A 22093-nucleotide genomic window follows, 5' to 3' on the forward strand; every position below is an offset into this window, starting at 1 on the left:
ACAGTAATTATAGGCCAGAAATAAGTTTAAATTATGTCCGGTTTTATTATTAAAGCGATAAAAAAAATAATTAGAAGATAAAACAGCAAAATCTAATAAAATTCACACTTTTTCACCATGCTCCTTCTGCCTGCTGGGCTACAATAGTGTGCAAGAATGAATCGGTCTCTGAGCTCCCACTGCTGCTCGCTGGAAGTGAACTGACCTGTTTCCGGATGCAGACGCTAAACACTCCGCGGGTCTTTAATGTCACTGAGGCTCTTCAGACAAAAATAGGCTAACAGACGTTCCTTCATTGTTCGTGGCCTGATTTTTTATTTTTCTTTTTTGCTTTTTTTTTCTTTTCATATCAACACCTGCGACGCCGTTGCCGTTGCCGTGTCCGTGGGCGTGGGCGTGGGGCAGGAGTCCGCGGTGGCCGCCTGAGCGCTCCCGCTCATGATCACGCTGGTCTTGTTGTTGTTGAGCTCAGAAATGTCCAAATGTCCGTCTCCGCTCTCCTCCTCCTCGGCTTCGTCCGACTCGCTGTCGCTCCGAGCCTCGCTCTCGCACTCGGACTCTGTCGGCTCCTTCGGCTCCAGTCCCCCCGCCTCTGAGGCTCCTTTCTCCGGCTTCTCGTCCTTCTCCTTGTCCTTCTGAGCCTGGGCCTCCTTGGAGTGTCTCCACTTCATGCGCCTGTTCTGGAACCACACTTTTACCTGGGAACACACATTAAACACGCCTCGGTTTAATTTTTTCTTATGTTTTGTAACAATTTGGGGAAATTGAGGCAAGTTTTCTTCCACCAAATGTACTTAGGCCGGGCCAAACTTAGTCCAAAACATATCTTTTAAATTCGCAGTTTTCCATTTCTTTAATTAACATGTTTGTACTCAAACAGAGCGACACAGTTAAATTGAATATGAATGTTGCAGTTCAATACAATTACCATACATATTTTTGAGCTGGGTGAAAATATAAGAAAAAAAACCTGAAAACCATATTCCATATTCAGTGCAGAAACTTTGCACATCTTTGTACTTCAGTAGCAGTTCAGAAACAATTGCATTAAATTAAAATGTCTCACAATAATAATGATCTTTATCTTTACACACTGTTTAATTGATTATTTGATATTTCCATGTTAACTGATGAGCTGTAAACAAATACAGGCAGTGAAATACTGCTAAAGATATGATGGCCTTTTTCAACCAGTCAACTCACGCCTCACTGACGCCATGCAGGCTGATGTTGAGTTAAAGGCCAAGGCTGCAGCTTCTAGACACTTGGACAAATAAAATGTGCACATGAAGCGAGCATGTGGCTGTAAGACATTGGTTGCATTTAATGTGAATAATGAAGGAGTAATTTTTTTTACTCACTATTATTCAGCAGAAGTTTTTGTATTTCATAATTTGTTTCTCATTAAATTGCAAGAACTCCTTTTTTTGTACAATGGAGGAGGGAAAACACCACAAATATACATATATATATTTTTAAATATGAAGCTGCTATTTTATTTTATTTTTTTGTATTTCATATTTAGTGGCTAAAAATTTGCCGTTTTGCCTGTCATGGCACCTTTGATAAATAACACAGTGGATGCGGATGCCCTATAGTGTCGGCAGCAGATTTGCTCTGAAAAAGAGGAAAATGAAACATACCTGTGTAATTGTTACAGCAACAATTAAGACCTGATTCACGCAGTAAATTGGACACAATTTACTGTTTTATTTTTCATTTTGATCTGAAGCTATTGCTACAACAGCTTGTCTTTCCTCTTTAAATAAAAGAAAATACACCGAAGCTCCTAAGCTCACTGCACTTCTGTTCCTTATAATTACATACGCACCAATCCGGCTTTCTTTGGCCGATACCTACTTCCAATTTTGTTGGACATCTGACCAGACTATGATTTCCTCCCCTCCTCCCCACAAGGACTAAAACATTAAAGAGAAAAATGTGCCAAAGGAGGCTGAATCAAAATTGAAGAGAAAATTGAGGAATATCATCATCATCTGCATTTACATCTTAAAGCATTTATCTGGTTTTTCTTAAATTCAAAAACTGCGTCATTGTGAATGTTGTTCGGTAATGTGATTATGGAATGAAAATGGCGGAAGTGATTCATTTTTGCTTTAATATATACTGACAAGATCTGACATTATACTGATCCTCGATCCGAGCAGATTAAAAGGTTCTCCGGCTGATTTAATCAGCGCACGTTTAAATGAATGATTCGCTCTGAGCAATTTTTGTGTGATGGATTTGTGCCAAAAATGTGTTTCAATCAGCTTTGTGCACTTTAACCTGAGTCTTACCTGAGCGTCTGTGAGCCCCAGCATGGCCGCCAGCTGTTTTCTGTCAGGCTTGGTGACATACTTCTGTATTTCAAATCTCTTCTCCAGGCCTTTCCTCTGCAGGTTCGAAAACACGGCCCTCGACCATGACCTTTTCCTCTTGTACGTCTGTGGCATTGTGTCTTTCGTGAGCACTGCGTAGGGACCTGGACAACAGACAACAAGGGAGGACATGGGGTTAAAGCACCACCCGAGGGGTTTCAAGGTTGAAAACACACAAGGAAATGTAATGTTCTCTGTGTTGCTCTACTCTACAGGTGATGTCTACCTGGGAAGGTGTCCTGAAACTGATGCTGGCCTGCGTGTCTGCCGCTGCCGCTGCCTAGTGAGCCCATCATGGAGGACGCGTCGCTCATCCCGGGGTCTATGGAGGAGAAGTAGGGGCTGGCTGGAGGTTGAATAGGGATGTGGAGGCCTGACTGACGGTTCGAGCTAACGATGGAGGTGAGATCTGTTACAAAATGAGAGATGATGATGGGCTTCAGTCAGTTTGGACACAAGCACAGGAGGGAGGAATTTTTAGGGAGACTTTTGAAATAGGTCTGTGTAGAAATGCGGATTTTTGCTGATGATCATGACCTGTGTGACCTCTTGTTAAAGGGCTCCTGAGTTTGTGCTAACTTGCTCTCTTAAACGCAAAACATAGAGTTGCTTCTAGTTTGCTGCTTTCATTTTCTAAACTGCCTATCCCTGTGCTTGATGAGTTCCTAAGTAATTATTTCTTGGGGATAATAACTTAAAATGTGGGTATTAGGACTGGATGCTTCTCTGCAAATGTTTTATTACAATCAAGTTACCGCTCACCTCTTAGAGAAGACTTTTCTTTGCATTTTGGATCAAAGTCTGTGGATAAAATCCTATCGATTCCGAATTTGAGGTCTTTACTTGAAGGCGGGGGTGCCTGCTGGGAATTGAACGGCGTCCTAGAGACGGTGGTGAGCTGCAGTCCGTGTCTGTTGTACGGAGACGCCGGGCTGAGACTGGCTCCGAACACGGATGAAGGCTCCGGCGCGACGGGAGCAGGACGCAGCGGAGAGCCGCCGGAGTGCGCCTGCTGAGCGCGCTGCTGCTGCTGGTGATGGTGGTGATGGTGGTGTCCCATGTGCAACATGAGGGCGGACGATCCGGGGATGTTCTCCGCATCTCCTGCTTGCAAAATGTCTGCGATGCAAAACGACGGCTTCTTTATGGTATCCACAGCGAAGCCTCCGGCGCAGTATGCCGACCAGAGGCTGAAATTGGATGCGTAAAACGGGTTGAGCCCGGCGGTGTACATCCCGGAGCTTCTAACGACTCGTATTGTTTCTCAAATGATGTTATAAAAAGACAGACATGTAAAACGATAAGCACGGATAACGCTTTCAGGAGGACAGATGCGCGTCCTGGTTGTGCCAAAAACGCTCTCACTGGTCTGAAACTCTAACCCCGAAGTTCCACTCTGAAGTTCCCCCGCTGACGCTGATTGGTCGCTCTCTGAGCCAATAGGTGCGTTGCCTTTACTCATATCGTTTGTTGTTGCAAACTAAGACGATCTCTCTCTCTTTTTTCTCTCTCTTTCTCTTGCGCACACATGAGCAGGGAGCAATTTTGATCCTGAGATGATGGATTGATCACTTAAAGAGAGCCCACTCCTCACTCACATAACGCACTAAAGCAGTCATTAGAGCCGAAGGTTCGCGTTAATTTGGATTCTTCGTGTAAACTAAGTTGAAGAAGGCAATGTGAGGTCAGTTTTATAACACAAAAAATACCAAGAAACATAGCATGACATTCAGCCCAGAACACTATTTATACACTTCTAACTTTTTTAGATTTTGTCACTTTACAGCATCAAACCTTATTGGGAACTTATAAGCAATAGACCAACATAAAAGTAAGGAAAATTATGCTTTTGTTCTAAAAATGTCGTACAAATATAAATCTGAAAAGTGTGGTGTGCACTTTTGTTCAACTCTGTTTACTCTTGCACCCCTAAATAAGTCACATTCAAATTGTCAAATAATAAATATTACATTTTCTCAAATGCCATAATCAGAATCACCAATGTGTTGATCAACGATTCAGTTACTACAAATCAAAGTCATCTGTAAAAAGTTGGGATTTTAGCCTCGATGTCAGTGTTTCAGCTGTTTGAAATGCTGAATGCTGCTGCTCGGTGTTTGGTTCTGGTTCTGGGGATGAAAAACAGACTGAAACCAGAAGACCTGAGTGGTCTGGAAGGTTGATACAATAACAAATAAAGCCCAGTGTAAGAGCTAAAACTGTCTTTTGGAGAGAAACAGTTACCACAGACATGAAAATAAAATACAAAAAAAGAAGCAATTGTGAAACACGGTGGTGGGAGCATTATTCTGTGGAAAGGGTTTTGTTTCTTTTTTAACAGAAGCTGGTCAGGGCCAAAGATTAATTCAGCTAATTACAGAGCAAGCTTTAAACAAAACAAACTGTTAAGGCTTCACACGACTTGATCCTGGATCTTTCAGCAGGACAACTCATCATGAGGTCAGAGGTACAATATGTTATACATCAGAGAATTTACAATGGTCCAATCAAAGTCCAGATCTGTGAGCATTTGGCAGAGTATGGAAATTGTGCTGCAGATTTTCTCCTTCCAGTCTGACTGAGCTTAAGGTTCTTTGGGCAAAAATGTCCATCTCTAGATGTGCAGAGCTGGAAGCTGAAAGTGTTGCAGGTGTTACTGCAGTGAAAGGTCGTCAATGACTCAGAGGCTTATTTGGAAAACGAGGTGAAAACAATATCTCATTTTCCTTCCGCATCAGTTCTGTCGATGACATACAGTTATCACACTAAAATACATTGTTGTATGGTCCTAATTTAACAAAATGTGGAGGAAAAAAAATGTTTAGGCGGTATAAATACTTCTGCAAGTCTCTATAAATAGGTCAGGTAATAAACGATCAACAGCGCATTCTCATGAAGCTACGCCCAGGAGAGTCTCTATTAGCTCCGTCTCATCCTGTTTTTGATGGGCTCTGATTCGTGTTAAATGAGCGGATACGCCTGTTAGATATGTCCCTAAAATAGAAGCCGTTTTAGTATTTTAGGACACAGCAGAAATCCTTATTTCTTCCGGAGACGAAGAGGAGGGAAACTTTATAATGACTGTTAGAACTTCCCTTGTTCAATATTTGTGCAACTTTATCTCAACCTGCAAGTTGCACGGTGACGCAAATCCGTCCCCATGCTCATAATAAACAGAGGAAATCTATTCCCCCTCCTACGCGCACAACACAATTAACTTCAGAGGCGATACTTCATCCGCAAGGCCCCTCTCAAGATTCATGCCGCTTGGCTCCTGGCCAACGAGATTTTAGAATCGGATGATTTTATGGCCTTTTCGGCTGCTTGATTCTCGTTTAAAACGCGCAGGTTCACCTTCTCTCCACGCATTTTACGCTCAGTCAAAACCGACCCGTCTTCCACTCTTCTACAGTCGGATCTTCTCTGTTTGCTGCCCCTCTTCCTCCTCCTCCTCCTCCTCCTCCTCCAGCTCCAAACTCCGATCGCATGTTTCTCTCGCATGTGTTGAAAACAATAGCTTCAGAAGGCCCTCCGCGCACTCATTTAGTCCCGATTCACGCGGGCGGAAGCGCCGATGACCCTGACTGCCCGCTATCATGGTGTTTTCGAGTGACACTTTTCCGGGTTAAAATTAGAAAAATGACATTTAACGTTTGCCCTCCGTCCAGCAGTCAAAACAATCCAGGGAAGAGGATGTGGCGGTGCGCAGCGCGCCTCGAGTTATTTCAGGTGCCGATGAGCCTTTTCAGTGGGAAGCACTTGAGAAAACAGACGTCGGATCAGCGGTTATACCCACGCAGTGAGGAGAGAAGAAAAGGTTGCAAGTATCTGACGTGCGTTTGCAGAAATGGTTTAGTGAGAAGATAATTAGATAATTTGGGGGAAAGAAGATTAAGCAATGTAGTCTGTCTAGAGTGTCTTGCAAAAGATTTCATTTCACTTGAAAGTTTCCTAATTTCATCACCTTGAAGCTACAGGGTTCACTGTATTTCACATGGACATAATGTTAAGCGCACTTAGCATTTTTTAACCTAGCAAGTGAGGCAGCAATTTGTATGCTCTCTACCAGAATCAGTACCTTCGAGGAACGCGAGCCTCCCTCCCATGTTTAAAGTTTTTTGCCTGACAGGTTTTCTTCCGGGACTTTCCCGTATTTAGCTCCATCCCTCGTCATCTTCTTTGACATTGACAAGCTGTCATGTTCCTGCTGAGGAAAAGCTTCCCCATACCACGATGCTGCCACCATCATGTTTAACAGTAGAGATTGTTTGCTCAGGATAATGAGCCGTATTCCACAGCACATTAAGATTTAGCCCAAAAAGTTACACTTTGGTCTCAACCCATCCCAAGTTTGTTTTATTATCCAATGAAAAAAATGAACACATGACTTTTTATTGCTTAACATTGACTTTTTCCTCTTGCCGTTTTTGCATAAAAGGCAGTTTTATTTATTGCGACACTAGTAGTTCAGTCAACACATTTTCACATGTGAGCTCTGGATTTTTGTATTTCTTATTACAGGATTTGATGAATCACCTCCTGGCCTGTCTTGGTAGATTTGCAGATATTTATTTATTCTCAGATGATGGACTGAGCAGCACTATGAGACGTCCAAATCTTGAGACGCTGCTTTGTAAACTAATCTTGCTTTAAACCTTTTAACAAACCTCTGAGACCTTCACAGATCAGCAGGATTTATAATGCTATTAAATTACATTCAAGTGGACTCTGTTTACCAGGTGATTTCTGAAGACTTTTGGTTGCTCTAGTTTTTATAGTGGGTATCAAATTTTCACAGTTTTGGAAATAATTAAAATTTTAACTTTTGTTTCATACTTTATGTTGGTTTGTCATTGAAAACTCAAATAAAATATATGGAGGTTCCTGTTTACAAAAGCCAAACTGTGACACGGTTCAGTACTTTTTAATGTCACTGTAATATAAAAAAAGATCCTTCACATGCAAATGTGGCCTCACTTTTTCTTCTTTTCCCATATTATGATATCATTTCTGAAACCATAAAACTCTGAAAATTTTATATAATAAAAACGACACGCTTGATTTACGGATGATCCGTAAAAAAAAAAAAACGTGAAATATTTCTGCTAGGCTCATCCTGGAAGGTGTTCATCATCATCATGTCTCTCCTACAAGTCTAACCTCCGCAGAGCAGAATGACTGATGGGAAACGAGACACTCTCAGGACGAGCTGCGTTAGTTAACGCATTCATTTTTTTCCCCCTTCACAAAGCTGCAGGTCGCCATGGCTCACACAGTCTTCAATCCAACAGGGAAGAGTTTTATCACTTTTTACATTAACTCTATTTGGATCCTTTTACAGTGAATTGAAAATATATTAAAAAATAAACTCTTAAGACAAAAAACACAATATTTCTTTCTTTCTGAAATAAAAATATAATGGAAACAGGTGTATTCTCTTCTATCAGATCATAATGTTGTGTCCCTTCATGAAAACTGGGGCTTGCAGATAATATAAATATTCTAGTTATAAAGTAGAAACTATAGAAAAATGCTATCTAATATAATTATCCTTATGTTTAAATCTTTGAGCCGGACTTGTGACTATTTGTGCTTGATTTTGTGTATTAGCCTGGCTCTGTTTTTACTTTTAATGCTATTCAGATTTCACCACACCTTCTAAACACGAAAGATTATCAAAGAAGTTCAGATCATCATTTCCATAAGAGGTCACAGCGTTTTTGAAATGGAGCAACATTCTTGCCTAATTGACTTGACAGCCTTGCGTTCATACTCTGCCATGAAGCTAATCAGAGACTAAACAAACACCATGAAAACACAATGTTGAAGCTTTTATGAGTCACATGCTCATTGTAGATGAAAACAAAGGCGTGCAACTGTGCACTACCCGAAGTTTAAAGCCTCTATTGTTGTCGCCTAATTGCTCCCTCCGTGTTTTTCAGGAAGCCTTATCAGAAGGAGAAGAAGAAAAAAAAAAACTGAATGAGGACCTCGGACTGTTTGCGACCCACGCAGCTGGGCAGAATGAAGCGATTCCCATTATTACACTGAGAATTATTGCTCCCCTCCTGTAAGACCCCCATCCAGTTCGGGCCAGGATTACTATTTCTGGCAATGTTTACCTCAGGAAGGAACTTTCGCAGATTTAATGGGACCTGGGCCATTGTACACAGACTTCTGTATGGCACGCTGCCATCATTTCCATAGAGAGAAGAGAGAGATGAAGAGAGGGCTACGTCTAAAGTCAATTCAAAACATGATTGTCCCGTTTATGTGACCCTGAGCACATCACATCTATGAGACCATGAACTCTCTCAGAGGTTCAGTGAAGACAGTTTTCACTTAAACTAAAGCAAATTCAAAATGTCAAACAACTGTTTGTCTCTCTTATCTGGTTCATGTCTAATGATATGCCTACTCACTTTAATTAATACTTTGGACAATAGAGGAAGGCCTTTCAGCAGTCATATCTTTTCACACTTGTTGCACATTTTTAACACCTACATATTAATGCCAAATAAATATAAATTCTGTGTTTTGGTTAATTAAGTTTGATCGATTTAAGTTGCCTGAGAGTACAAATATTAGTTATGAATAAATTAGTGGACAAAGTCTTCTTGTGGCACATAAAATGTTCCAGGAACATTATGTAGAAGCATTAATGAGTGTTTGAAGGCTGTGACTGTACAAGCAGCTCCCCCCAGTGTCTAAAATCTCATTTCTGCAAATGTGGACCTCATTTATTTTTTCACCTTAAACAGATTTGACTATCGTCTGTTTTTGTTTGAAAATATATATCCAATAAGGATGATGGCTTTCTGTTTAATACTTTATACTAAAAAAAATTATCTTAGCATTTAAAAATATAAATTTAGCTGACAATGCTGTTAGATATGAAAAAAGTGTATTTGTAGAACAAGTAAAGATTATTTTTTGTCTTATGGAATAAACTGAAAGAAATTATTAACACATTATATGTCTCCTTTATTTGTGCACTTAAAATGAATAAATAGTTTAAATAAATGTTATATGTTCTCCCAGAATCAAAATGCAGTCTTCAACCTTAAAATATTTAACTGGAATTATTTACTTAAAATATTTTATGGATCGTTATTATTAGAATATTTAACTGACATTTAAAATATAGCGGTTTTTATTCATGTAAAAATATTTATCAAAAAAAAAAAACGTAAAACGTGGAGTTATGTTACTTCTTTACATTTCATAAGTTTTATGCTCTAACAAAATGTTTGCACCATTATTTTTATGTGACTTTAGCCTGAAATAAACCTAATAATTTGAAAGCTCGGAGATAGGCTTAAACAACAAAAACTCTTTTTTTGGAATAATGTTATTATCAATAACTAGCAACAGGTTTATTAGATCACCAGTAGTTTTTTACATGAATGAAAACAATAGATTAATGTCCAGTAAATAACGAAGAACATCTTGAAGTGGTTTCGGATGAGGGAGGACAGACCCCCCATGACTCCCAGCTCGGCCAAATTAAAACCATGAAGTGGACATTAGCTGGACATTGGAGTGGTAGACTAGCCACACTCACCTCAGCCCACCCTCAGTTATAAACAACTTGAGGATGGTTTGCTTTTATGGGAGCTTTTAAATATAATAGTGACTTGGAGACGTGGGGACATCCGTGTGTTTACATTACAGATTAGTCGCTTCTTGCGGCTCTGCAGCCCTGCACTGCGCATTAACCGCATTAACCCACGGTTAATGCGGTTAATGCGCAAGAACCGTAGCTGTTCCCGTATATATATATATATATATATATATATATATATATATATATATATATATATATATATATATATGTATATATATATATATATATATATATATATATATATATATATATATATATATATATATATATATATATATATATATCCATCCATCCATCCATTTTCCGTTCACCCTTGTCCCTAATGGGGTCGGGATATATATATATATATATATATATATATATATATAAACTAATTGGATAGAGTCATATTAAGCTCCCATTATAAGCAGATTTAGCTCGGATAATTTCTTTATTCTAATAAGAACAACAATGACAAATTATACGTTAAAAAACATAAAATTTAAATATGATATATTTTTTATTGTGATATTTTTATTATTTTTTTGTGAACTGCAAATAAATGAATTTGAAACCCTCAAACTCCAGGTCACAGAAAAATGGATAACATTTTTAGTTCTTGAATTAAATATGCGACATCGCTGCTATCTATCTATCTATCTATCTATCTATCTATCTATCTATCTATCTATCTATCTATCTATCTATCTATCTATCTATCTATCTATCTATCTATCTGTCTGTCTGTCTGTCTGTCTGTCTGTCTGTCTGTCTGTCTCATGGGACAGTCCACATTATCCTATGGGACAAGTTTGTCCCGCCAACAGCTACTGGAAATGGTTTTCCCCCCTCTGTCCCTAGAGGGTCGTTTGTGTTGTTTTGTCCATCTTTTATATCTATTATTTTATTTATATGTGAGAGGCTGCGGGTTCAGATCCAGCTGCTGTCAACAGCAGAATGAGGACATTTTTTGGGCAAATACAAGACCGTTTGCTCTTACTATATGTTACCTTTTTAATTAAAATCTTCATGCACAAGACACGTATCTGTGTTAGTTTAACTGTAAATCTAGATGTTGAAGTTTAGCTAATATTTCAGATGCCATTTTTTTAAAGCACGATGTAAATGTCACACTGCGCAGCGCTTACCATGCATTTTCCGATTTTTTTATTGCTTGGGGATATTAAGGTACAAATCAAGGACGAGATTTTCTTTTTTAGCGAAACACCGCCACCCAGTGGCTATGACAGACACTGCAGAGACTTTACTGCTATTCTATTATGATATTTTTAAAATAGTAGTTGTGTGCCGGTGTGGCACTAAAAATGTCCAAAGTTGTGAAACTGATAATAATTTTGCTTCATATTAACATCAGTTTAATAAATACTTTTAGCAGACATATGGACCAGAGTTGAGAGCTGTCTCACTTACATGTTCAGTTCTGTAGAAGAAAATAAACAATTCGCTGCAAGAGAACATTTCCACTACCATCCCTGTGTGAAATCCGCAGTGGATACATCTTGTTTTAAGGTGTTTACACACCCTAACCTTTACACATTTTGTCAAGTTACAGCCATAAACAGTAATGTATTTTATTACGATCATATGTGATTGACCAACACAAAGTGGAGCAAAATTATGAGCTTTAAGTAAACTGATAGCTGGTTTTCAAATGATTAGAAATTAGACCTGTCTTTTTTCTTGCACTTATACCCATAGACAAATGTCTACAGAACTAAATAGTGATTAGTTTATTCTCAGGAAAAAGTACTGTTCTGTATTTAAATGGAAATATTTATTTAAAATATGTCAGAACAATAAGACTTGTCTGAGTTAATTTAATTCATCTGTGTGTTTTTAACCCTGATTCAATGGCAGAAACCCAATTTAAACTAAAGGGACTGTATCAGTCAGCTTCAATTTGAGGTAGAAAAAGTGCAGAATACACTGCACTTTGTTCAGAAATATTTAAAAAAAAACCTTGCTTTTAATAAATAACTGCCGTACATTCATTAGTGGGCAGAGCTTTGATCTGTGCAAACAGTTTCTCTCCACAGCGTCAAGCAAAGACTTTTTAATTCAATTTCATGTCATAAAATGTTGTGCTCCACCATATGCAAGCGGCTTTTGAGCTTAACTTAGTATTAAGTAATAAATGGAGGTTTTTGAGCTTCGTTGAACTCAGACAAGCCTGCTTGGATTGATTGGTGCGGACAGCTGAAGGTGTTCCTCACAAACACCTGCAGCACATACTGGTGCTTTTCTCTCTCACACACATGTTCAAAGATCAAACAAACATGTGGAAAAATGTTCCAACATATGCAAATCTCTGTATCTTTTCAGTTACTTGAAGTCTCTGTGAACAGTACAATCAGCTGACAGCTCAATAATATGTGGAGAGTCAACTTTATGTCAGCATACAGAGCACAAAAACAGGCTTAGCAGATGAAAACATGGTGTGTGGCATTTTGAGTTGGAGCTCCTTTGTAATGCACCAAATTAAAACCAATCAGCATGTGTGTGTGGTCAGTTAACACATGCTCCTCTGTCTTGCTCAATTAAATTCATCATGGTTTCACATACAGTTCTCTGGGGATCTCTGGTTTTGACCTTTGATCTCCACTAAAGCATGAAAAGGATCTTTGGAGGCTGATTAGCTTAAGAAAGTGACATTAGAGCCTAGTGTTCCCTTTTTCTTCAATATTCAGTATTATAAAATTAACTATTATAGTTTGCAAAATGTCCATAAACCTGAAACTTTACCACATTGTGTCACATTGTACTCATGAATTAAATATAAGTTATTATGATTACACAGGATATACCAAAGCCAAACAGAACATAATTGTGAAATAGAAACATATGGATGGTTTTCAATTTTGAAAAAATAGCTTTATAAGAGAGATATGTGCTTTTGTATTCAACTTCTTGAGTTGAAACTTTGAAGAACCGCCTGTCTCTTCAAATACAGCTGAGACTTTGTTGGTGTCATCGCTACCAGTTTTGCACAATGAGATAAGAAAATAGGGAAGTTGTCCATTCTTCTTTGCATGGACAACTTTGTCCATGCAAAGAAGTTGTCCAAGCAAAGCAGTGTATATACTAATGTCATGCAGAGAAGAAAAAACATCACAGCTGAATGTCTTTTTAAGATACATGTTTATTATTATTCAGCATATTTAAAAGTCTTACTTTATAGCTAAATTGATAATGCATTCAATTTAAAATTATCTAAAAACTAAAAGGCCCTAAATCTTTACTTGTGAAATGTAAGTGTGGGATTTTTGTGTATGTTTTATTCTATAAAATCTTCAACTATAACACATGCACATTTGAGTAAATATATAAAAGTTCCCTTTTTTTATTCTTCATTGTACAGTCAATAACAGGACACTCTTGAAGCTCTGAAAAATAAAACATGTCAGAGTTTTCAATCATATCCACGTTGTTAATTTTAGGAATCATCCCAACTAGGATTTTAAAAAATTGGCAATACTTTTCTGAAATACCTGTAGTGCTGTCTACAAGGAAACATAATGACTGCCCATATACAAGCAGAAAACTTGGCACAACAAATGAAATTTACTTGTTTCAGACTTGACACATGATGAGATGACTGTCTGACTTGAAACAAAATTTAAAAATACAGAAAAAGAAGTCATGTGGGCAGTTTTTTTATTCCACAAAAGTGCACTCTAGGATTTTTGCTCCAAATACCAACAAACTAAATTCTCAAGCTTCTTTTCTAAAAATGAAAGAGCAAAAATAATTAGAAAAAACTACATAAAACATTTTTTTGGCTTCTTTAAGAATGTCTAAGAAACTAAAAGTTCCTCTTACACAGAAACACTCCCTTTAAAACGTTGTGATGTTCAAGGTTTTCCACTTCTGCCATTTCTAGCTTGTAATTGTCTGACATTTTGGGACAAGAACAAATTATTCACATTGCAGAATAATTAATGTCAACATTGACATTAATTAACGTTGACATTAATTAATGCTTGAGGTTTGACCTCAAACCTGGAAGCCTTCTTCCAGTTACAAAGAAAAATAAATGCAACAAAGAAACTGGTAGTATAAGAAACACAATACCCAAATCAATGTCTGTAAATCTTCCTAACTTCTCACCAAAAGAACAAGACGCTTTTAAAATCCAGTTAAAGTCAGTTTAAATTTCTCTGTCTTTACATTTTTATGCGAATCAGGATTTCTAAGCACTTTTATCTGGTATAACTTCCACTGGTATCATGGGGCTCCCAAGACTCTGTAACAAGCAAAAAACTTTATCTACATGCTGAGCAGTTATTTAGGAGTGATGCCAGTAAACTGGCTTTAATTTAAAATAAAGAATAATAATTTGGAAAAGCACTGCATTGGAAAAGCAGTGCTTTGGCTGTTATTTAGCTCACAGATAAATAAAGCTGTGGGTTTTATTTAGCACTGCTAAATAAGTGGTTTATTTAGCACTTATTTAGCCGAGATTTTGCCCATGTAATCTCAGAGAGCATCCCAATATTAACTCTTCGAAATACCAGGACAATTTAAATAAAACTCAGATTAAAAGATTAAAGATAGTCAATGAGTCTCTCAGCAGCATATTAACCCAGACAACACAGAAACGGTTCAACAGACACAAAATTAACCTTTTTTGGACTCTCAAACCTAAATCCTGTAGGAAACCTGTTATAAGTGTGTACATGTTATAGAAGAAGAGTGAGTGCTATTCTACAGATAAAAGAGGATTGTACAAATTATTCACAGCAGGAGGACCGATGAGTGTGCCAGCAGTGACTTTGTTTTTTTTTCTTCCTGAATGAATGTATGAAGTCAAATTGATTCGCCTTTAAGAAAGTGTTGCCAGTAAACTTTTTAAGTTCTCTGCAAGAAAAGAAAGTTTTTCCCCCCCAAAATGTTAAAGTATTACTTTTAAAAATAGTTTCATACTACAGCATTTTATGAGATCAGTAAAAACCTGAGGCATGAACAGAAAATGCGTAAAAACGTCTGACAGCATTTATAAGAGCTGCAGTTTCTGTGGAACTGTTTTTGCCGAGTGTTTCAGCTCAGTTTATGTGTCTTCACTGGCCAGCACCCTTCCATCATTCAGCAGTCTCTCTCTTTCCGCATCGCTGCCTTTGTCGTCCAGGTTCATCCTGGCAGCGCACCACGGTATCCTGGCCAGCAGGGGGCGGTGCAGTCCGTTGTAGAGCGCCGTGCCTGTCAGCAGGACCACAAATCCCAGAACCTGCAGGCCGTGAAACTGCTCCCAGCCCAGCGCCAGGCTCACCACCCAGATGACCAGCGTACGCAGGCTGTCCAACACCATCCGGGTGGTGGCGCTGATCTCCTTGGTGACGCTGATCCCGGCGAAGTTGAAGAAGGCGATGCTGACCGTGTTGCCCAGGAGAGCCAAAAGGATGAGGGGCTTGTATCCAATCTGACAGAAGGCGTCCAGCGCGTCCTCCAGGACCTGCCGAGGATTGTCGCTGAAGTTCCCGACGTGGATGAAGTACATGGGGATGAGCAGCAGGGAAAGGACAGCAAAACCAAACAAACCTGAGGATAGAAAACACACATTTAATCAACCAGCTGTTTAAGTGAAATCAAATTAATCTCGGCTAAAAATTCCCCTAAAAAACAAAAGTTTTTGTGACTTGAGTGGTGCATACCAAAGAAACTTGTTACAGCTGCTGAGATCATTTTATCAGGATTTTAACACATACAGAATTTATGAAATCAAAAGGAAATAATAAATGATTTTGCAATTTATATTGTTGAATCTTTGCAGGCCTCTAACAGGTTGTCTTTCTGTTTTTACCTCTATCAGCATTTTTATCCCTGCTGGGCCCGGCATTACAAACAGGGACTATCACCCAGGGCTTCAATTTTTGGGGGAGGGTCAAAGTTTTTTTTATTTTTTATACGAATTCGGGTTTTGCAAATATTGAATATTACATAAAACTCAGAGTATTAACATTTTGAGATTTTAATGATTATGAGCAATAGTCCAGTATTTGAAAACTAATAAGCTATGGTTGAATTCTTTGGGAACAACATGGAGTTATTGGCTAGGGGACATCATGCATCAATTCATACCTGCCGATGTATAGGACTACTTCTTCATGTATTTAATTTGCATTAGGAAATGTATTTTCTTGGGCACAATAGGCTGGACTTAGGCATGCAATCTCGTTGGCCATATATATGCTAATACTGTGGTCAGGCTGCCTTTCCACACATGCGGTCATTGGACTGTGAAACAGAAGTGTGTTTGTTGCAACAGGCCTACTGATAGCTGAGAGAAGACCTTGAAGGTGCATTTGTGCTTGGCTTCTCAGCTCTAAGATGATTATATAATTGCAAACAGAGGCTACATGAAATTCCATAAAGCTTACAAAGTGTCGTCAGACAAACTAATGCGTCAAGTAACAGTTCAGACGCAGTCAATACCCAGTAAATGACCAATATAAACTTAAAATCCAAATAATCACAAATAAGTCAATTTTGGAGATAGTTTTCTTTCAGGCCTTTTGCCACGATTATCAGTAGATGACTTAGTTATCCAATTGATTCCTTGTCCCTGACCTGTCTGGTATGTATTTTCGTATTCACATCACTGTCCAAAGTGCTGAATTAGTGAACTTTTTTAAAGATTATTATAACATCACTTTTGTTGTTGTAGCTTACTTATTAACTTGTTTACCTTCAGTTCCAACGGCTCGAAGAGGATGCACATCATGCTTGTAGACAAACTTTTCCTCCAGCACCATCTGCACCGAAACGATGATCTGAGCCATGATGATCAGGAGATCACCTGCAGAGCAGAAGGTGGACTTTAACTGTATTTTAAATCTAATTAAAAACATTTTGTCTTTATGTAAGGATTTTGAAAAAGTTTTTTACCTGTGATGACATCATTGAGCTTGTGGGAGTCATCTCTGTGGCCACTAACAAAGTCGGCGAGTCCCACTACCACCAGGCCGAAGATGGTGACGAAGATGCCGAGCCACTGACTGGGTGCGAGCCGACGACCCAGAAAAGCTACAGACAGGAGGCCGGTGAAGATGATGACGGCGCCGCGAAGCATCTGGAAACTGGAGGCGCTCGTCATGTTGAGAGCTAGAAGAAAAAACACAGTTCTGCAAACAAGATTCTAGAATTCAATGAATGCAGATAAACTGCAAAACGTTATTTTATCCAATTAATAATGAAGAGAAATGAATTATTGATTCTTAATGTCTGATTGAAATTGTACATTTCCAATCAGTCTTCTTGACTGAACCAGCAAACAAACCATACGAACCAGTTCTGCTGAACTTACCAACATACATGATGGACGTGGCTGTCATGTCACACATTGCAGGAGGGAAGAAGAGTAGAGGGTTGAAGCTCTGGCCGATGTTCATTCTTGGCTCTGGGCTGCGTCTGTCATGGCACAGCAAGATGTAGAAGACGGCGAGACAACTGAACTCGCCCAGAAACATTCCCACAGCCTGGAAAGAAAGAGAGAAAGACAGATTCACCGGTGATTTAATTTACTCAGCAACTGTAAGATGCACCATGTGGTTTTTAGGGACAAAAAGCTGCAGCATGACAAAAACATATGATTCAAACATTTGAGTCCCAGTCTTATTATTCCTTACTGTTAAATAAACCAATGACATGAGCATGCTAAAAACCTCAACTGTAGTGTGTGTTAATATACACTCCATCCTATATGTATGAATCTACAAGTGGTGTTTTAGATGCTGCAGTGTCAGTTTTCTGTGACAATATTTTGTCCCAAAAGCAGTTTCTACAGGAAAGCATTGTGTTTTTAAAGTTATATATGTTTCTGCAGATGGAGCCATAATCTTTTGTATACTTAAATCTCACTTCTGCTGACAATGTTTCCCTGCACAGCAGTTTACTGAAGTGGCTAATGCTAGCATTTTTCCGCTCTATTTTGATGTGACTTGTTGATATTTCTTAACATATTTCTTTGTGGTTCCCAGGTATTCCGTTGTGATAATACTTTACAGAAGAAGTTGTTCTCCTGCCTCATTTATGAGGTTACACTGGCCAATAGTCCAGTGTAAATCTCACTTTGACTGTGAACAGAATTTCAAAAGGTGGAAAAGACCTACACCGCTCAGTAAACACTGATTCTTCAGTGCAGAAGAAGATAATAAGTACAATAAGTTGAAAATACTTCAGATAGACAACCAGTTTATATTTGACACTTTTATACATACGTATGTGCCCATTTCTGTGAATACAAATTTCAATCATCTCTGCTATAAAATGTTGTAATTTAAAGCATATTACTGTACCTGTACAAATGGATGGGAAAAGGCGTGTTCAGGGTTACCATGGCAACCCTTTGCTGAGAACATGTCAGCCCATCTGTCAGAGAAAAACACATCATGCAGATTGATTATTGACACATGAGTAACGGAAAGCATGACAGCGGCGAATGTTTCGACTAGACTTCAAAAGTTTACAAAAGATGTCAGGAAGCAAATCCAGTAAAAAATAATGTCTGCCATATAAGCAAGAATGTCCCAGTGGATGACAGCAGGCCAGACTCACTGCAAAGGCAGACAAAATGGTGATGACGTTGCATTTTACTTGTGCGGTTAATGAGTGCTTAGGTCGGCATAAAGCCTTTGGCTAGTCACAAGAAGCATGACTGACATGTGAGAGTCCTGTCTTCACATGTCAGTCAAGATTCAAATGCTTGTTTGAAATCTATTAAACTCAGATCAAAATCTACAATAATCTTCTGTTTTACAGTGTCACTTTGCTTTTACATATGTTTCTACAGCACTTAAAACAAGATGCAAGCAGCGGCAGAATGACTGAGCGGCTATCTCTGCTGCCAGGAAGCGGCTCTGTGACAGGTAAGCTATCATGTGACTGTAGTGAAATCTAGCCTGTAAGTAGCAGAGTTTCCCTCTGAGCAACATAACAGTGCAGGGATTTTTTTTGTTGTTCTTTTAGAAGCTAGTATCGTTTTTCAATAGAACACGACACGAGGAAATGGAAGCGAGAGACAGGAAGGATAACGCTGACATCACAAAATATTGGAGAAGTTAAAAAAGCCAAATGTTGGGTTTCACCAATGTGATGTACTTTCTATAGGTTCCTATAGGAAAAGATGATTTAATATTTAAAAACAGAATTGTTGATCATATGCACTTCACTTTCAGGCTTACTCAAGAAAACCGGATTATTCTATGACTTTAGATTACCCTCCTATCTGAAAAACGCATGTCTGTCACATTTGAAACTCTACACTCAGACTGCAAATGAGGCTTTTCTAGTCAAAGTTCCTTCTTTAGCCTCAGATTTAAGTTTTATGCCCAATCAGTAACAATCAAGACACATTTCAGTCCTGCTTCATAAACAAATGAAGCAAAAGTTCACTTTTGTTTTAATTCACTTTCTATTTTAATAATGCTGAAATCAAAAATGTTATTTTTACAACAGTTCTAAAGAGAAGAGTTTAAGCTTAATGTAACAACTAAATGATTAACTAAGACAAAGAAACTGAAGGCATAAAACACGTTTCAGTAGAATATTTCATAGTTTGTTGTTTGAATAAATTGGAATTTATCATTTTGCCTCTGTTTTAATTTTTCTTTTAGTGCAAAATGTATTCTTGCTATATAAATCTTTAATAACAAAATAGTAATTAAATATTAATTATTTTCTACTCTAGTTATTACAAGTGATTTCTGATTAGGAATGCGCTAATTTTGTTTGGATGATGACAAACTTATTAAATAGGCTAAAAAAATAAAGCATACTTGTAATTTATTAAAAAGCAGAACACAAAAAACAATACTATACAAAGGAATTTTGGAAGGTAGTAAATATTAGTCATTAAAATAATTAAACTTTAGTTAGATTAGTTCACAAATGTAATTTTCGATAATCTTTTAACTCTTTTCTTTAAGAAAAATAAAATGTATTTATCTAAGTGAATAAAGACCTGTAAAATGTACATAATTTCCACTCAAAAGTAATAATTAAAATTTAGCGAACTAAAACATAAATGCAAATTCTAGCATTTTGTTTTATTGTTGGATATTATGCTTGATACTGAGCATTTTACGACCAAATGACAGCAAGTCATGCGTTGACCTCACTGTACCATATAGTTAGCAAAGCAAGGCTATTCATTTGAAGCCCTGAGAAGTAAGATATATTTCATCGTGCTTTATTCAGCACAGGTGCCTTATTTTATCTCAGAAGAGATCAGTTCTGATTTAGACGTCTGATTTATGGTGAACAAAAAACTGGGTCGTTTGTTTCTCATTAGCAACCGTTTCCTGTCAACACCTTATCAACAGGAACATCTGGGTCAATATTTCACCGCCTGCTGATGCTTTTTACACAAGCTTCTTAATAGACAACGTTGTTTGGGACCTAGCTTGACAACAAGATGAAGTATTTTACCATTTGGCGTCAACAGCTAACGGCTAGCTAGATCTGTGTTGTTAAGAAAACAAACTGAAACACGACTTAATGTAGGAAACAGGTGATAACGACTAATTCACGTAGATAAAACGGAAGAAAATAAGCGTTGAATTTATTATGTTGTTATAACCTGATTTAAGTTATTCGGGTATACTGTAATTAACTAACTATAAACACATAACACTGTTTTGAAAAAAAATAAAATAAAATAAAACAAAGTTACATTTACTCACTTTGCGGATAAGGTGTTGATGGAGCCAGTTGTGAGCATCAGCCCCGCCAAGAACAACTGATATTTTGTCCACGCCATGTTGGAGGATGGAAACGAACCTGTAACACAACCACCGAGCTGTGTGCTCTCTTTAAAGGGAGCCCGGTTGTTTATTCTTGCACTTTCCGCATATTCTCCGCTGTCTATGAACACCACATGACAGCTCACAGTCAGCTGACCTAACGGCGTGCTGCCTTCACGGACGTCCGGAAATGACGGATAGCAGAAACTCACTTGAAGTGACTGAAAACTGCAACTCTGATTATTGATGCCTACCAAGATGGGGGGTTTTTGTGTGCTTATATTTCACTACTAAATACTACAATTGAGCAAAATAACTGCAAAAGTATTCATACCAGTCACACCATTTCACATTTTGTGGTTTAATATGTTCCACGTGCGTCGAAGTTGGTAGAAAAGGATTTAATATTCATCTTATTTTGTTTTTACAAATCAAAAATAGAAATATTTAGATTAGATTCATCCCTCCATCTACCTGTTTTGCACATTTAGAAGATGAAATATCTGTCAGCTACCAGAGCACCTTCTTTCACATGTTGGCCTTTCATGGCCTGTGGCAAACTACAAATCAGTCCTTTTAATGTCATTTTTTCAAGAACAGCTTTTTTCGCCATTCTTTCATACAAGTCCAATTTGATTCTCAGCCGAGTTGTGGACTTCTGCAGCTCCTCAAGAATTACCACAGCCCTCTTCGTAACTTCTTTTATGATCTCATTGCCCAGCATATCAGATTAAATAGCCACCTCCTGGTTGGTTTTCATGTTTTAGTTTTAGTTATATTATCTGCTCCTATTACTGATGTTGTTAGGTTTCCTTGTCATTTATTAGACCAGAAAATAAGCAAAATAAATAAAGACCTGAAACATGTCAGGACCTTGCCTGATATGTTTCAGGTAACGCCCTTGGGCCATGACTCTTTGGGTACACACCTATCATTAACCCATAACTTCAGTAAGAACTTTCTCACAACTGCTTTTAAACTACGTTTAAACTGTAAAACTAAGAAATACAGAACATTGTTCCAATTCTTTATGAATTTACAAACTGATGACTGATGTTTGCCATCTAAAAAAAAAACCTAAACTTTAACAATTCAGAAATCTACATATTTTACAAACATGTTTTATGTTCCTCTCACTTTTTTGGTGGGCTATTGGGCATCCTGTTTCTGAGGAAGATTAAATTAAATAGTATGAAGAAGCAGAACGACAATCTGTTTCGTTTTGCTGCTAGCCATTTTCAGGCTAGCAATGCTAGCAATGCTAGCCTGAAAATGTTTTATTTTCCACAATTGATTTTAGTTGAAGTAATTAATCACTAATTTGAGTTTACTTCATTCTTTAAATTTAT

The 22093-nt window shown here is 38.0% G+C and overlaps 2 protein-coding genes across 3 annotated transcripts; both read right to left on the reverse strand.

Annotated features, from left to right (window-relative positions):
• Positions 1-311: 311 nt before the first annotated feature.
• hlx1 (H2.0-like homeo box 1 (Drosophila)) lies at positions 312-3812 on the reverse strand. Of its 2 annotated transcripts, XM_028041270.1 has the most exons (4): positions 3144-3811; positions 2608-2790; positions 2301-2485; positions 312-698 (listed from the first exon to the last, which is right to left on the reverse strand). In XM_028041270.1, exons 1-4 carry the CDS (start codon positions 3613-3615, stop codon positions 345-347), a joined length of 1194 nt encoding a protein of 397 aa, XP_027897071.1. In that variant the 5' UTR covers positions 3616-3811; the 3' UTR covers positions 312-344. The 2 variants fall into 2 exon arrangements, with proteins under 2 accessions (XP_027897071.1, XP_027897072.1); XM_028041271.1 differs by lacking the exon at positions 2608-2790 and having other exon boundaries at positions 3144-3812.
• Positions 3813-13127: 9315 nt separating this feature from the next.
• slc35f6 (solute carrier family 35 member F6) lies at positions 13128-20887 on the reverse strand. Its single transcript, XM_028040737.1, has 6 exons — positions 20685-20887; positions 18300-18372; positions 17309-17480; positions 16891-17106; positions 16691-16801; positions 13128-15543 (listed from the first exon to the last, which is right to left on the reverse strand). Exons 1-6 carry the CDS (start codon positions 20759-20761, stop codon positions 15056-15058), a joined length of 1137 nt encoding a protein of 378 aa, XP_027896538.1. The 5' UTR covers positions 20762-20887; the 3' UTR covers positions 13128-15055.
• Positions 20888-22093: the final 1206 nt, after the last annotated feature.

This window comes from Xiphophorus couchianus, chromosome 15 (genome assembly GCF_001444195.1).
Source record: "Xiphophorus couchianus chromosome 15, X_couchianus-1.0, whole genome shotgun sequence".
Taxonomy (NCBI): Eukaryota; Metazoa; Chordata; class Actinopteri; order Cyprinodontiformes; family Poeciliidae; genus Xiphophorus; species Xiphophorus couchianus.

Excerpts from the sequence above, each read along its gene's own strand:
- hlx1 (XM_028041270.1), bottom strand. The coding sequence starts at position 3,615 with ATGTACACCGCCGGGCTCAACCCGTTTTACGCATCCAATTTCAGCCTC. Across the intron at positions 2,791-3,143 it reads AGAAAAGTCTTCTCTAAGAG|ATCTCACCTCCATCGTTAGC; the intron begins GTGAGCGGTAAC and ends ATTTTGTAACAG. Across the intron at positions 2,486-2,607 it reads GTTTCAGGACACCTTCCCAG|GTCCCTACGCAGTGCTCACG; the intron begins GTAGACATCACC and ends TCTGTTGTCCAG.
- slc35f6 (XM_028040737.1), bottom strand. The coding sequence starts at position 20,761 with ATGGCGTGGACAAAATATCAGTTGTTCTTGGCGGGGCTGATGCTCACA. Across the intron at positions 18,373-20,684 it reads ATCAACACCTTATCCGCAAA|ATGGGCTGACATGTTCTCAG; the intron begins GTGAGTAAATGT and ends TTTCTCTGACAG. Across the intron at positions 16,802-16,890 it reads GCTCAATGATGTCATCACAG|GTGATCTCCTGATCATCATG; the intron begins GTAAAAAACTTT and ends TCTGCTCTGCAG.